Here is a 14,106-nt window from a genome sequence, read left to right as displayed (position 1 = left end):
ACGAGTATCCGCAGTATGTACGATGGATACCTGGGCGGTGCGATTCATCGCGCCGCCTCGTCCTTTACAAACAGAACACGAATGGCGACCCGGCTATCCAACAAAATCGTTCACGCACCCATCACTCATAAAACCAATACATGGCCGCATACTGAACCTCGATCGTCGCGCCCGAGCCGCTGCAGCTCGTCGGCGCCTTCCCTCCCGCCGTCTCAACCCGATACACCTCCGTCAACCCCACACTCCCCGCCGCACCCGTCAGCGCCTTCCAATCCACAGCCCCGTACCCCTGCGGTCCCGCATTCGCCCCGGCCGGTGCCGCGATGTCGCCCACGCCGGACCCGTACAGCAGTAGCCCCTCGCCGAACAGGTCCCAGGTCGGCACGCCGGCGGCGGTGAAGTGGTGTTCGCCTATGACGGGGAGGCCGGACTGCGCGATTTGGGCGACGGTGTCGCCGACCAGAGCGTTCGGGAGCCCGTTGAGGACCGCTTGGCCTTGGCTGATGCTTAGGGTGGGGAGGAGCTGGGCGACGTTGAAGAGGGCTGCGGTGGCGCCGTCGGAGATGGGGGTGCTCGCGCTGGAGGCGCAGGTGTAGTTTTGGGTCCCGCGGCCCAGGGTTATGGATTTGAGGGTTCCGGTTGGGGAGGGGAGGGACGCCGTGCCTGAGGTTGTTAGGGTTGGTGTGGGAGGATGGGGCTGGAAGGAACGTACCGTCTGTTAGGACGGGTCTGTAGGCTGAGAGGTTGGGCGATGTGGCTCGGATTTCGTTGGGTGAAGTGTCTGGTTTCGAGGGATGGGCTTGGGCGGAGTCGGTTAAGGCGAGGAAGAACGTTAGGAGGGTGGCGCGGAAGGAGAAGTGAGAGGGAATCATCTTGGCGAGGGAGGGTGTTGATGTTTATATATGTATGTTTCAAGCCGTAATGCAATTGGCGGTCGCAGAGCTCTCATTCGAGGAAGTTGAAAAGCGGATACAGTCAAGTGGTATGTAAGAGTATCTAAGCGGTGAATGTTGCAAGAAAAAGGACGCACGGACAGCCTTGGCGGAGGGGAGGAATAACAAAGAAGCCGCCTCTGTAGTCTGTACCTTTCACCTTCTTGTATGCATCTGGGGGCTTGACAATCGAAGCAGGTCCCGACCATGCTCTTCTTATGAATATCCGAAACCTCAAAATAAAGACTAGTTACATTCCAACATTGAGACACTAGACATGTCCGTCAGCGCTTGCAATCGGTAGTGTAAGCACTTCGGCTGGGAAAACAGCAAAAGATACGTGTTCCCCTCATCAAGTTCTATTTCAAGGAGCGGACAACAAGGATTGCTGTGGGTCGATGTTCGTTTGTGCACACTACTCCCCTCTGTGAGAAAGGTAGTACAAGTAATAGCGAACGTTGGGCCGAGACCATATCGACGGACAGAGACCAAATTTGACCACGGTTCATCCTTCGAACCTCACATATGCCGCTACTATTGTAGTCCTTTGTGCGCACCACTGACAGAGAACTGTTTACCGCGCCTAGGGTTTCGAAGGCGGCCGCAGCGCCTAGGGATAATTTCTGATTGGGCTCGCTTATTAGCTGCATATCAAAGTCCCTTTCCTTTTGCGCAAATCCAGGAGTAAATTACAAATTCATACCCCAAAATCTTGGATCCTTACAAATTCATACCCCTAATTACATTTTCATACCCCAATGGGGTATGAATCGGTAATTCGCCATTCCTTGGGGTATGAAAATGTAATTTACCATAGTGCGCTGAGGTTACGTCTTCGGGGGCTGCGAAATTAGCCCGGACCGGCCCCGGGAGCCCCGAACTGAAGACCTCTGTAGGGTTCGCCGTGTAACTCGTCGAAACCTCGCTCCGAGGCTAAGGCGAGCTCTTACTGTTATAAATCCCTGACTCACCCCAATCCGCGAATTTGGGGTTCAATTTTCTAGGGGGTTTTCAAGGCTCCCGGGGCTTCTTTAGGGGCGTTGAACGCCGGGCACTCAAAGACGTAGTTTACGGAGGTCGGCACCAAAAGTCCTGGACATGCCAAGACAAGGGTCTAGGTAGGGCTGAGTGCTTGGCATACTTCCAAATTTCATGGATAGCATCATTATTCTTTATTTTAATGAGTATTAGTGCTCTATATAATAGCGACGTAGTATATATATACGAAGTACATATATACGAAGTATATATATGCGAAGTATATATATAATAGCGATATTAATAGAATATATAATAGCGATAATATTAAAGTACTAATTATAGTATAGAGAAATAGAGAAAGAGTATAAAGACTTCTAATATATAAGTTTTATTTATATAATATAATAAATAGAAATCTTCTTATTATTCTCTATCTTAATTATCTTTTATTAATATATCTAATACTTAAAGTATTAATTATAATTATTACGAGCGTATTTTATATTCTTAATATATTACTTAGCTCTCTTACTTATTCGAGCCTAGCGTATCTTAATAGAAATATTATTTATTATTTAATATCTTTCTTCTATCTATATAATTCGATATCTTAGTTATCTTATTTAAAATATCTATATTAATATTATATCTATATTAATTCTAATAATAATAATAAGACTCGAATTTAAATACTTATTAAGTCTTATTAAATATAAATAAAACGTTATATTACTCGAAAAGTATTAGAAACTTAATAATATATATAATAACTCTATATTATAGTATAAAGAGAATATTATCTATATAGAATTATTATAAATATAAGTTTTATAATAAGATAGAAAGATTAAAAGATCTTAATACGCTAAGTTTAATTAGACTATAATATAAGTAAGATTATTAAAATTATAATAAAAAGATATATTAAGAACTTATAAGAAAGTCGAAAGATAATAACTATATTATTAAAATTACGAGCTTATTTAAAAGAGAATTTAGAAGTAAATAGAGTAAATATTAAGATATAGTATAAAAGGTAATACGTCTTAAAGATAATAACGAGTATAGAAAAGATTATAGAGAAGGTGATATACGATCATACGACTCCGCTGAGCGAGCTAATGAGTATATACGCAATTATATAAAGCATTATCGTTAAATAAATGTAACTATACAGAAAGTGCCAAGAATGCCAAGAGTGCCAAGTATTTTAGCGCTGTCCAGGACTTTTGGTGCCGACCTCCGTAATAAATTACAAATTCATACCCCAAAGAATAGTAAATTACATTTTCATACCCCAAGATTTGGTGGAGGGGTATGAAAATGTAATTAGGGGTATGAATTTGTAAGGATCCAAGGTTTTGAGGTATGAATTTGTAATTTACCCGCAAATCCAGGATCCGTGATCCCCGCTTCTCAATTCCCCAGAACGTTGGAAGTTTTGTACTTTCTGATAGAAGTTCGGAAGCCTTTTCTCCACGAGTCGAGACTCCCGGGGTAGTCTCCTCTTATCATGAGACCAGTATGCAGTATCATGAGACCTTGAAAGCTGGCTCATCGTCGAGAGAAGGGACCCTCATGATGCAGCGAACTCTGTGTGGGGCAGAGGGATCGGATTGCACCATGAGCAGTTCTCATTCGAGTTCACCCTGAATATTGGGGTCGGTCATCGCGGTGCTCCGGTTAAGCCAGAACGAGGCTTCTAGATGTCTCGAATATGCTGATCCCTGCGTTTTGGTTGACCTTTGCAATCAAATATACGTCAAGTGAAGATTACGGTCCGTCTCTGTCCTTCAAGGTTCTTTGGCATATTTCGACTCCTCTGGTGATTAGGTTCCCGAGCATGGGCACGAACGCAAAGATCACGTGATCCGCGCCAAGACTTTTGCGCCATCAAACAGTTAGTGCTGGGGTAAATCACAAACTCATACCCGTATAGATGGCAAAATACCGATTCATATCTCATTGGGGTATGAATAATAGAAGAGTTCGGGGTATGCCTTTGTAAGAATTCAAGGTTTTGGGGTATGTATCTGTAATGTACCCGTTAGTGCTGACGATCTAGAATTCTCCATACTCGCTGCTCGACTATTAGTATTCATGAAAGCTGTACAAGAAATGGAGACCAGCGAGAGAATTCAACTACCTCCGGACTTTGTACGATGAAAGCCGCTTTTTGCAGAACGAGTCATTGCCTAGATGACGTTCTCGACGGCATTTGACAATGAGAAGGCATTTTTCCTAAGGAGAGGTTGCTGGAATTCGATCTGAAGGAGGGCTGGGGTCCGCTTTGTGCGTTTTTGGGAAAGGAGCAGCCCAACGCTCCGTTTCCAAGGTTGAACGAAAGGGGTGCCTTGGCGGAAAGATCGAAGGAATTTCAGAAGAGGAGTCTGTTGAATGTTTTGAGGAACTTGGGCCTAATTGTAGCTTCCGTGGGAGTGGTTCTGTTTGCAGTGGGGTGGGCACGGCAACAGTAGTCTTGAACACCGGCTCCAGGAACTTGATCTCTTTACGGGGCATGGTACGGACAGCAAACAGCATGCATATCTGGTCTCGAGCGAATGAATTATCGATATTCGCCACTAGCTTCCACAACTTCTAGTAGATGCTTCAGCATAAGAGGACTACTACCTTTTTGGCCGGATTATATCTAGTCTTTCATTGCGCTTTTGATCTCGAGCATGGATCGTCTGTCATCCCCAACGATGCTCTCGCTGACACCGGTACCCCAGATGAAAACACAAATTCGATTCAAAAGGTACTTTCGGTAGCCGCTGTGGGCCGGTGTGCGTGTGTAGAGTATTTGGCCTTAGTCTCTAGGTACGAGGGGGCCTGTGCATGAACGTCTGCAAGGTGAGATGTCAATCCCTCGCCTTCATCAGATTGTCAAAGGAGTAGTTCAGGTGTATGGATGAGAAGCATCTCAGGATCAAGTAAGTGGTAAAATCACCTTACACACGCGGTGACAACAAAGCTTACCAATCGTAGCATCAGCTTCGCGTTGACTAGTGTGTGAATATCATTTCTGTTTCGTCACTTTTGCATGCATTACACAACGTGTTTGAGAGGCTCTTGTCTGTGAATCAGTCAAACACCATACCTCTACTTTCATCAAACCCATCACAATATTCTACAGTAAACACTTACTCGCCATGACAAACACTCCTGCAAGTATCGATAGCCTCCTGGCACCGTCTAAGTTCTCGTCCGCAATCGGCCCCGATCAAATCCTTCTCATCACCATCGCCTGCCGCCTCCATGACTCCCGGCGCGGCGTCGTTCCCACAGACAACGATTTTTTCGAATACATCTTCGGTCCATCAGACGTCGTGAGAACCTTGCGAGACTTCTGCTGGGACGATGAGGTCTTCCCTTTAGGAAGTCCAGATGAAAAAGCCAGTAGGGACTTGACAGATTTTGAACATGTGATGGGGGAGAAGGGGTGGAGTAGGGAAGAGTGTGCTGCTTGGGTGAGTCCGTCCATGTTGTACTCTATGCGAAGCATCCTGCTTCGTGGATCGAAGGCTGACGATCGGCTTCGGCTTTGGGTGCAGCTGCGTGATTATTGGTGGTTGAAAGGCTTGTTGGATGAAGAGGCGGAGAGGATCGTCGGGGAGGTAGCGAAGAGCCCGGAGGAGAGAGCGGAGGACGCGGCGAGGGTTGTGGAGGAGCGAAGACAGGAACGGATTGGGGAGATTGTGAGGAAGGGAGAGGGGCTTGGCTGTGTGAGGAGCGAGAAGATGAAGGGCAATATTCGTATGGAGCGATAGGAGTGAGATGGCGTTTGATGTACTAGAGACTTGATGACCTGACAAGCAGAGATCAGATCAAGCGACCGCAGTCGACTTCGAGTAGGTGGCAACACGGTTCCTCATCCGCAGCAAGCGTTGCGCTGTACCAGCCAGCTGTCTCTGCCCAAGCAGATCTTGCATAAACAGATTCTGTTTGCTTCAGGCGCACAAACACGCAATGTCGAGAACCCCCATTTACAAAGGTCCTCTTCCCTATTCTCCACTTCTTCCGTCATCCACCTACGCATTCTCAAAACCCATCCGCCAATACCCTCAAAAGAAATCCCCCCCTCAAAAATGACCGCCTCAATACCCCGATCTTCCCCCCCGCCCTACTCCCCACCCCAACCCCCGTCCCCACCGCCCGTCCCCCCCAGCGCATCCCTCACCATCCGGCTCGCCCTGCGCATGCACGACTGCCGCCGCGGCGGCGCCGGCACCGGCGACGACGGCCACGAATATCTCAACAGAGAACTCGGCACGGATTTCTACCTGGACAGCTTCTTCGCCGACAAGCGCCGTTTCCCCCCGGAGCAGCCGCGGGACGGCGCGGGCAGGCATCTGCTCGAGCAATTCCAGGCCCTGATGTGTAAACACCCGCGGTGGCGGAGGGAGGAGTGCGACGCTTGGGTGAGTCTCCTGCCCCCGTTGCGGATCTTTCGTTTCCCCGAGCTCGGCGGTCGTCGTCGGTCGTCCGGTGCGAGACGGGAGAGGAGCCGGCGCTGATGGGATTGGTTTTGGGCAGCTGCGGGATTATTGGTGGGTGAAGGGGCTGTTGGATCGGGAGGCGAAGAGGATCGCGGAGGAGGCGGTCGCGGTTGCGGATGAAGAGGGGAGGGAAACTGGCGGGGGCGAGGCTCCCGATGGTGGGGACCCGCCTTCTGGACCGTTGGGACGGACACGTCCGGTGGACCGTCCGTCCTGGAAGGTCTAGGTGTTTGGACGGATGATTGCAACCAATGCTTCAAACGATCTGATCTGTGGCGAATATCTGAGTAAGAGGATCGAGCAAAAGTCATGCGTAGAGGGCGAAGAATTTCAACAAGATTGTAGAAGTCCTACAGTTGCCGGAAAATAACCACGATTGTTGTAGTTTTTTTCTGCAAACTGTCTTTTTACCTGCAAAAGAGAAGTTGTAGAAGTCGTACAGTTCAGGCGCAATGTCAGCGAAAAGTGACACTTTTCATATACATTCCCCGAAAATCATTGCTCTTTAGATCCTTTGACAGGATAAGTCGGTTCGTTTTGATCGAGATCTACCAAAATATGCGTAAAAAGAACCTCTATGCGTGACTTTTGCTGCATTCTCTTGTGATGAGAAAAACTGTATTTGATCGACTTCTCACACTCTCCTCGCTGATCAAGCATGCCGAAGTGTGTCTCGCACGTTGCGTGCAGCGACACCATTGTGGCAAAGTTCTTTTCAAGCGTATTAGCCAGCGCTGGGGTCTTGTTTGCCGATGACTAGGAACGGACCCCGGCCCCCCCCCCCTTTTTTTCCTCCTCTCTTTCCCCTTTGACCACCTCAGTAATCTCTACGCTCTCCACCCCCCCTTACGAAACAGTACCGTTTACCCCCACCCCCGTGGCCTGCAAAACGACACTCAACCACCAATCCTTCCCCAGCCCCACCCTTACCTTCCCCAAAACATTCCTCCCTTCCACACTCCCCAAAAAGCACTTGCTCAGCACCCGTATCGCCGGTCCCAACAAATCTTCCACCGCAAAAACATCTCCCCGTAACCCCCCATCGACCAGTATATAACAGCCTCCTTCATCAGTCTCGGGACCCCACTGTCTGAACTCGCCAGGATCCCAGATGATCACCGTGTGGATGAGAGGAGTGCTGTAGAGGCGGAAGAGGGATGGAATGCAGTCGGAGAAGTCGGTGAAAGGTGCGAGGTCGGGGTGGGGGAGACAGGTGACTCGGTTTAATGCGTTCATGTTGGCTGTGAGGTTTGCATCGCTGGGTGTGTTGTTCAACGCTGGGAGCGTGAGAGCGGAGAGAGAGGAGGCGGTGGTGAGTCGCACGTGGAGTAAGAGAGCGAGAAGGGCGAGAAGTAAGCCTGCTGGCTTGGGCTGTGAGGGCCACATCGTTCTTGCTGTACCCGAGATGTTGCTAGTTAGGGTTTAATGAATTTGAGGGAGAGCCGCGAAGATATTAATGCTGGTCCAAGGCTGGTCTGATAAGCGCTTCACTTGCATGCAGGCGTCTCTGGAGACCGCGTTCTTATTTAGTAAGCGCCAATGCATCTCGTGAAGCATGCAGTATTCGAAGTGGCATGTATTCCACAATTAGCTAGACGGAGTAAGAAGTCATTTGCATCGGGCGAGTCACAGTCATCAGACTGCATTATCTGTCTCTCGATTCCGCAAGTCAGCAATCAGAGCAACGGGGATGGGGAAATGTATGACAATGAACCTCGCATCACACGATTGGTGTGGTCTGTTGAGCTAGTGACCGTGACTGAAAGGTTCAAAAGAGTGATGCAAAAGAAGGGTCCAACAGAATTACTCGAAAGAAGATTGCTGCCGCGATGGCAATGAGCAAGTCACAAGTCGACCCACATCTTTACCGTCAGGCTCAAAATTCCATCACGAAAGAAGGTCCAGGGAGTTTGTTCATGCCAATTGCTTCAGCAGCTTCATGACCGGAACCACACATCTTGTAAATGCTTCCTTGCCATTGGTCTGTCCCTTGGGTCTAGTTTCATATTTTCTGCGATGAGATCCCTATCCGGCCGTTCCAGTTCATCTTCTTCGGACATAGAGGATGGAAGACACTTTTGGTTCTCCTGAATGTAGACCATTGCACCAATGCAGATTGCTAGGCGTCCAACGTCCGCAATCTCTTCGAAGCTGTCATTGAAGGTTCCAAAGCGTCTGAATTGCTCATTCAAATACCCAAAACCCGTAATGCTTATTGTCAAAGGGGATGTTTGCTGGGCTACATATACGCCAGTTTCCGCCGAATATGAGATTGATCAGCTGCGTAAATTAGCAAGAAACGTCTGGCAAGAGGTTCAATTGTCTACGTACAACTGCATTATGAGACTATATATCCGTTGGCGGACCCTATTTAAGGTTCAATTGTGCCTCCTGGCGCGCATTTGAAGCATGGATGAATGACATGGTAGCTTACCTGACTTTCCAAACATCTCTGTCTTGCGTGAATTGCTCCTAAACGTTGTACGAGCCTGTTTTGCCGCTTAGCCGATGACTTACTCTACTGCCATTGTTGCGGCGACCTCGCCGGTCATGCTCAGATATCGAGTGGTAGGACGCATGTAGGCATGAGGTAAAGCTGGCTGGCAATAGAAGATCGACCTAGTGAAATGACAGCAATGTATATAATAATATCTTGATACTCCTGTCTTCTAGGGGCCCCTTTTACGACACTTTTTTTCTCATCTGATCAGCTTAGATTTTCAACCTTTCTTTTGAAGCAGGGATTTGATAACGTGTCTAGGAAATCATCCTAATCGCTTTTGGGGTCAATGCCTTGCTGCTTTGCTTGTAACTTTCTAAAGACTTTACAAGCCCCAAAAGGCCAAAGTAACGTCCAACAATCGAAAGAGTAGAATCGATAGAAAGAAGTCTGCTCATTTAGGTATTTGGAAAGCGCAAAATTTGTATCTATTCACGTTGGGTGTTATTTTCTGTAGATTACCCACCTATGCCACGATCTCAAAGACCTTTTGCTTGAGGTTCAGGTTGTAGAGCTGGAATTCAGCTTCAGAAATTGCTCTCGGCGCCAAGGTTGCATAGTATTTCCATGCATGTATCGAAGACCCTGGGGCTGATGACTGAAATACGTGGTCGCAGAACTACATTAACCCTAAGCATATGCTGAACTTTAGGAAAGTCAGGACGGTGAAGCATGCCCGTTTCGTGTGTCACATAGGTAAATAAATAGCCACACAATGCGAACATTCATAGAATTGAGTGAGTCGCATCGATCACTTAGCTCACGCGCTAAAAGCGGCAGCCCTGAGCAACCCATTTCCCGACTGAGTTGGGGGCAGACTACTGTCTTCTTCTTTGACTACATAGTCATTGCCAAAACTGATGCCTACCATTATCTTCAGAGCATGTTGTACTTGATTATTGCCGAAGAGTCCTACCACTGAGTCCGTCAGTTGAGCCCTCTCAGACGGTTTCGTCACGTCCGTCAGACAATCAACAATCTGGTGAGTATTGCTTTCCATGTAGCATTACTAGACAACGCTGCCTTCAATCTGGCTCATCTCATGCGCTTCGCTCTTTTCGGTATGCGTACCCTTCGGACCAAAACCCTTGTGAGGGGTTTCTTACCGCCACAAGATGCGTGAAAACCACCTTCCCTTCTTGGAGCTGATGTGCACGTGGTCTGCATTTGAGAGAAATAAGTGTCTCGGACCGAGTTCAATTTTCAGGCTATCAACGCATGTTACAAAGCCATGTAGTTGTCGGGACATGGGTAAGTCAACTTACGATTGAGACTGATTACCTTGTGCATACGTCGTATTGTCACCCCGCGATCACGAGGTATTGAAAAGTGCGGGGACGGCTTAGGGAGAAAGAGCCCTGCATGGATAGTACTAACTTTGCAGCCGGTGCAGCAACGTCTTTTTATCCGAAGGATCCCATCGACTGGCCACCTCCGTGCTTATGCACCTTGGCGCCAAGCCAAATATGCACGCTGCCAGCCGATGGGATCGAGAGATAGAAGCATATATAAATCCTCAAAGCCCCGTCATCTCTTTTCAGTTCGAACCGTTGCTTCATTTCGATAAGTTTGCAACATGATGAGCGTCAATTGTATCTGGCTGCTGAGCCTCATTGCCACTTTCACCATTGCTACCTCCAACAACTTGCCTCTGAAGCTTTCAGTCAAGATTCCGCTCGACTCTCAATCAGCAAACGTGCATATCACCAGCGTAGACAGTTCTGCCTACCCTTTCACAGTCTCATACGGCGGGTGCCACTCTGCAACCAGCCAGCATGAAGCGCATCACACCATCTCCACAGTAATCGAACAAGGCTCCGACCGTCTGGTCTGGATCCTTCCCGAAGATATCCCCACAAACGGCTGCCTTTCCGCTTGGTCCGCACGGCACGAGCTCGTTGGGCGCAGTGAGCCGTTGGAGGTCAACAAGTTTAGCAGACCCTGGATTAAGAAGCGAGAGTTGGATCGAGGGACGAGGTTAAGTAAGAGGGCGAGCATCCCTATGACCAATGCAAGTGGCATCGATGCGCAGGGTCCTTGGTTCGATGGGGTCGAGTTGCTAAAGCAGAAGGAGATTGGAACTGTCAGTGTCAATGAGGCCAAGGCAAAGAGTATGTTCGATGGGAAGTATTAGCAAAATGTGGGCGTAATGCTGATCCAGTGCGCAGAAATTGCCATTGTGGGAGCTGGCATGGCTGGCTTGATGACATTTGTGGGTGACACTATCTTGAAATTAGCGGTCCTAACGTGTCTCGCAGTTGTGTCTGAACATGAGTGGCTTCCACAATTTGGAGATAATAGAGGCCGGCCAGAGACTTGGAGGGTAAGCAGCCGCAATGGGAGCGAGGCGAGCATGCGCGCTGACCGTTAGTACCATCAATCTCAAGTCGCGTCCACACAGCATATCTGGAAGGCGGTCCATTTGATTACCAATACCAGGAGATGGGACCTATGCGCTTCCCGGAGAGTATCCAATATGCGGGAACAAACGAGACGCTGCAAGTCAATGACATGAAGCTCACCTTCCAGCTTGCCGAGTTTATGAACACGCTGAACAAAGGCCATGCAAACTTCACCGTAAATTTCATTCCCTGGATCCAGAATAACCCGAACGGATTACAATATTTCCACGGGATCAAGAAGCCGAATGGCCTACCGCCAACCATCACTGAGGCGAAGAACAACAAGAATTTGACTGCGCAAATCCCCATCGATCCACTTGTCACCAAATTGACAAACACCTACAACGATATAGTCTGCGATCCGACTCTCATGGCGGCTGCAGCAAAAAATCAATTCACAGCCCACAAGGCATTTCTTGACACTGGCTTGGATGGTCTTGGAGGTGACGACTGGTCGGAGTTTGCTTACTTCCACAATGTCCTCAAGTACTCGCTCAATGTTACCGATCAGGTAATCTCAACATCAGCGGCAGGAGAAGGCGGAGATTCTTTTTGGGAAGATATGTATGGTGCACTCTTCACTTGCGAAGCCTGATGTGCTGACGCAACACACCAGCTACGACTGCGAATACTTTTCAGCTACAAAGTGGAGGACCATTGACGGGGTAAGTTTTGGTCAAACATTGAGTGCATAGCATCCGTCACTTAGCAAGATTTAGGGGCTTAATCGACTGCCATACTCGTTCTATCCGCATGTTGGTGCTATCACGACCATGAATCGTATGATCGAGAGAGCGGAGTTTTTGCCCGAGACCAACCAGGTCCAGTTGTCATGGAAGAATAGCTTCACCGACGTTGCATTCCAGAATGCGACCTATGACTATGCGATGATTGCTGTGCCGTTCTCCAAGGTCCGAAGTTGGCGGTTCCCGAACACCTGCATGTGCTTCCTTACCTGTGAAACTGGTCTGTCTTGCTGACTGAGAACAGTATTTGATCCAACTCTCACGGATGCAATTAGTGCTGTGCCGTATACCACTGTCTGCAAGGTGAGACTCTGCTCCGTAGCTTCATGGAACTGTCCCAGGCTCATCAGCCGCAGGTCGCGCTCCAATTTCAGACACGTTTCTGGGAACACTTTGAGCTGCCAATCTTTGGCAGTTGTTCCACTACGACAGATATTCCAGGTATTGGCGAAGTTTGCTACCCCAGCTATAATCTCAATGCCACGGGCCCAGGCGTTATGTTGGCGAGCTATACAGATGCGGACTTCGGTCTTCGGTTTGCTTCATTGACGGAAGAAGAGCATGTCCAGTACGTCTTGAACGCGATGATTGAGATACATGGAGACGTGGCGCGGATTCAGTACACCGGCAAATATAACAGGAAATGCTGGGTGCTCGATCCGTTGGAGAGCGCCAGCTGGGCGTCGCCATCCATTGGCATGCACGAGCTGTATATTCCCGCTTACTTCAAGACCGAGAACAATGCAAGTGAATTCCCTGCAGACTTGTATGGTAAGCCGGCTGACGTTGGAGCAGATGATTTTTGTTGGGGAACACACAAGGTAAGCCATCCGCTTCTCCGACAAAGTCCACATCCCAGCTTCATTGAAAATCATCCTGCTAACTCGCCTCGAGCTATACGCACGCGTGGAGTATGCCACAAGAACCGAGTCCTGCTCGAGAAAGACAAAATTGCTGACTGATCTCTAGTTGCCTCCGCCTTGGAGTCTGGCATTCGGGGAAGCGTGCAGCTCATGCTTGAGCTAGGCCTGGTAGATGAAGCCAAGGAGATAACGAAGACGTTCATGGCCCGCTGGATAAGCATCTGATGTTGTCGATCACGTTGATTTTGCAAGAAATTGCGGATCATCGTGTAGCCGACCACAAGAGTTTGTCATTGAAGAATTAGTACAGGAGACCGATTCCCTGCCCCTTGTGGCCCGCGCAAATCCTCAATGATTCTGTATCTGCCACATAAATATGTTCTAACCCAGATGGTTTGCGGGAGTGCGAGCTCCGGAGACCAAACGAAAAAAAAACTTGTAGACTCAAGCTCAAATGTTCGATACATCTGACAGTCTTGAGGATGAAAGGTTACAGTGAATGAGACTGTCTCGAGTCGATGTAGTATATTAATTATCGTAGTTCACGGCTCGACCTCGAGAGATTTCTCGTCTCTAACCATCCTCGTGCCAAAGCCACGCCCCACCAACAACATAACATACTGACCTTCCTCCCAAGTGTCCTATGCTCTCCTTCACTCCTGGTCTGACATTCCCGTCTCAATCCCCCCTGAAGCATCTCAGGTCTCGTCGCACGGAATTCGAAGAGAAACTGGCTAAACGAAGGACCTGATAGATCGGGTTTGTGCTTTGCAGATGCAAATGTTGTCTCATCAGTGACGCCGCGGCAAGAGGATTGGAATCACTCCCCGAATGTGTGAATGGAGATCCTGACGCAGACTCGAACTCCCAAACGCAGCTCTGACTGAGAGCCAACACCGCGTGTATTCCATCTTTGAACGGGCACAGGCGCCGCTATACCGGAGGGAAAAAATCATTCCCCCGGCGAGCGTACCGTGTGCGGACTGAACAGCTCGCTGCTGTCGGTCGTACGTAGCTATCGCATTGAGCGCCGCTCCGACGCTTCTGTCGTGTACTGACCCTGAGCCCTTGAAAGAGAGAGGAGGTGAGCCGCACTGCGTGTGGAATGGTGCTGCAGGGATGCTCGCGATGGTTGGGAGTATGCGTAGAGGGTATGTGAATTCATATGAGGAAGGAAGAAATG

General features: G+C 48.7%; 5 protein-coding genes across 5 annotated transcripts; 3 read left to right on the top strand and 2 right to left on the bottom strand.

Moving 5' to 3' along the window:
* Positions 1-121: 121 nt before the first annotated feature.
* HO133_009494 (uncharacterized protein) lies at positions 122-872 on the bottom strand (the record flags this gene model as incomplete). Its single annotated transcript, XM_037300355.1, has 2 exons — positions 122-663; positions 713-872. The coding sequence occupies 2 exons, from the start codon at positions 870-872 to the stop codon at positions 122-124; spliced, it is 702 nt and encodes a 233-aa protein (XP_037154203.1).
* Positions 873-5,065: 4,193 nt separating this feature from the next.
* On the top strand, positions 5,066-5,683 carry HO133_009493 (uncharacterized protein; the record flags this gene model as incomplete). The annotated part of the gene is made up of 2 exons (XM_037300354.1): positions 5,066-5,383; positions 5,468-5,683. 2 exons carry the CDS (start codon positions 5,066-5,068, stop codon positions 5,681-5,683), a joined length of 534 nt encoding a protein of 177 aa, XP_037154202.1.
* Positions 5,684-6,001: 318 nt separating this feature from the next.
* On the top strand, positions 6,002-6,638 carry HO133_009492 (uncharacterized protein; the record flags this gene model as incomplete). Its single annotated transcript, XM_037300353.1, has 2 exons — positions 6,002-6,334; positions 6,450-6,638. The coding sequence occupies 2 exons, from the start codon at positions 6,002-6,004 to the stop codon at positions 6,636-6,638; spliced, it is 522 nt and encodes a 173-aa protein (XP_037154201.1).
* Positions 6,639-6,907: 269 nt separating this feature from the next.
* On the bottom strand, positions 6,908-7,798 carry HO133_009491 (uncharacterized protein; the record flags this gene model as incomplete). Its single annotated transcript, XM_037300352.1, has 2 exons — positions 6,908-7,168; positions 7,343-7,798. The coding sequence occupies 2 exons, from the start codon at positions 7,796-7,798 to the stop codon at positions 6,908-6,910; spliced, it is 717 nt and encodes a 238-aa protein (XP_037154200.1).
* Positions 7,799-10,488: 2,690 nt separating this feature from the next.
* Positions 10,489-13,148, top strand: HO133_009490 (uncharacterized protein; the record flags this gene model as incomplete). The annotated part of the gene is made up of 11 exons (XM_037300351.1): positions 10,489-11,023; positions 11,081-11,124; positions 11,171-11,235; positions 11,300-11,878; positions 11,931-11,979; positions 12,034-12,232; positions 12,305-12,363; positions 12,417-12,803; positions 12,856-12,881; positions 12,955-12,971; positions 13,030-13,148. 11 exons carry the CDS (start codon positions 10,489-10,491, stop codon positions 13,146-13,148), a joined length of 2,079 nt encoding a protein of 692 aa, XP_037154199.1.
* Between the last annotated feature and the right edge of the window lie 958 nt (positions 13,149-14,106).

This window comes from Letharia lupina (assembly GCF_014066315.1).
Source record: "Letharia lupina isolate WasteWater1 chromosome Unknown contig_7, whole genome shotgun sequence".
Lineage (NCBI taxonomy): Eukaryota > Fungi > Ascomycota > Lecanoromycetes > Lecanorales > Parmeliaceae > Letharia > Letharia lupina.
This window is presented reverse-complemented; position numbering and strand designations above follow the sequence as displayed.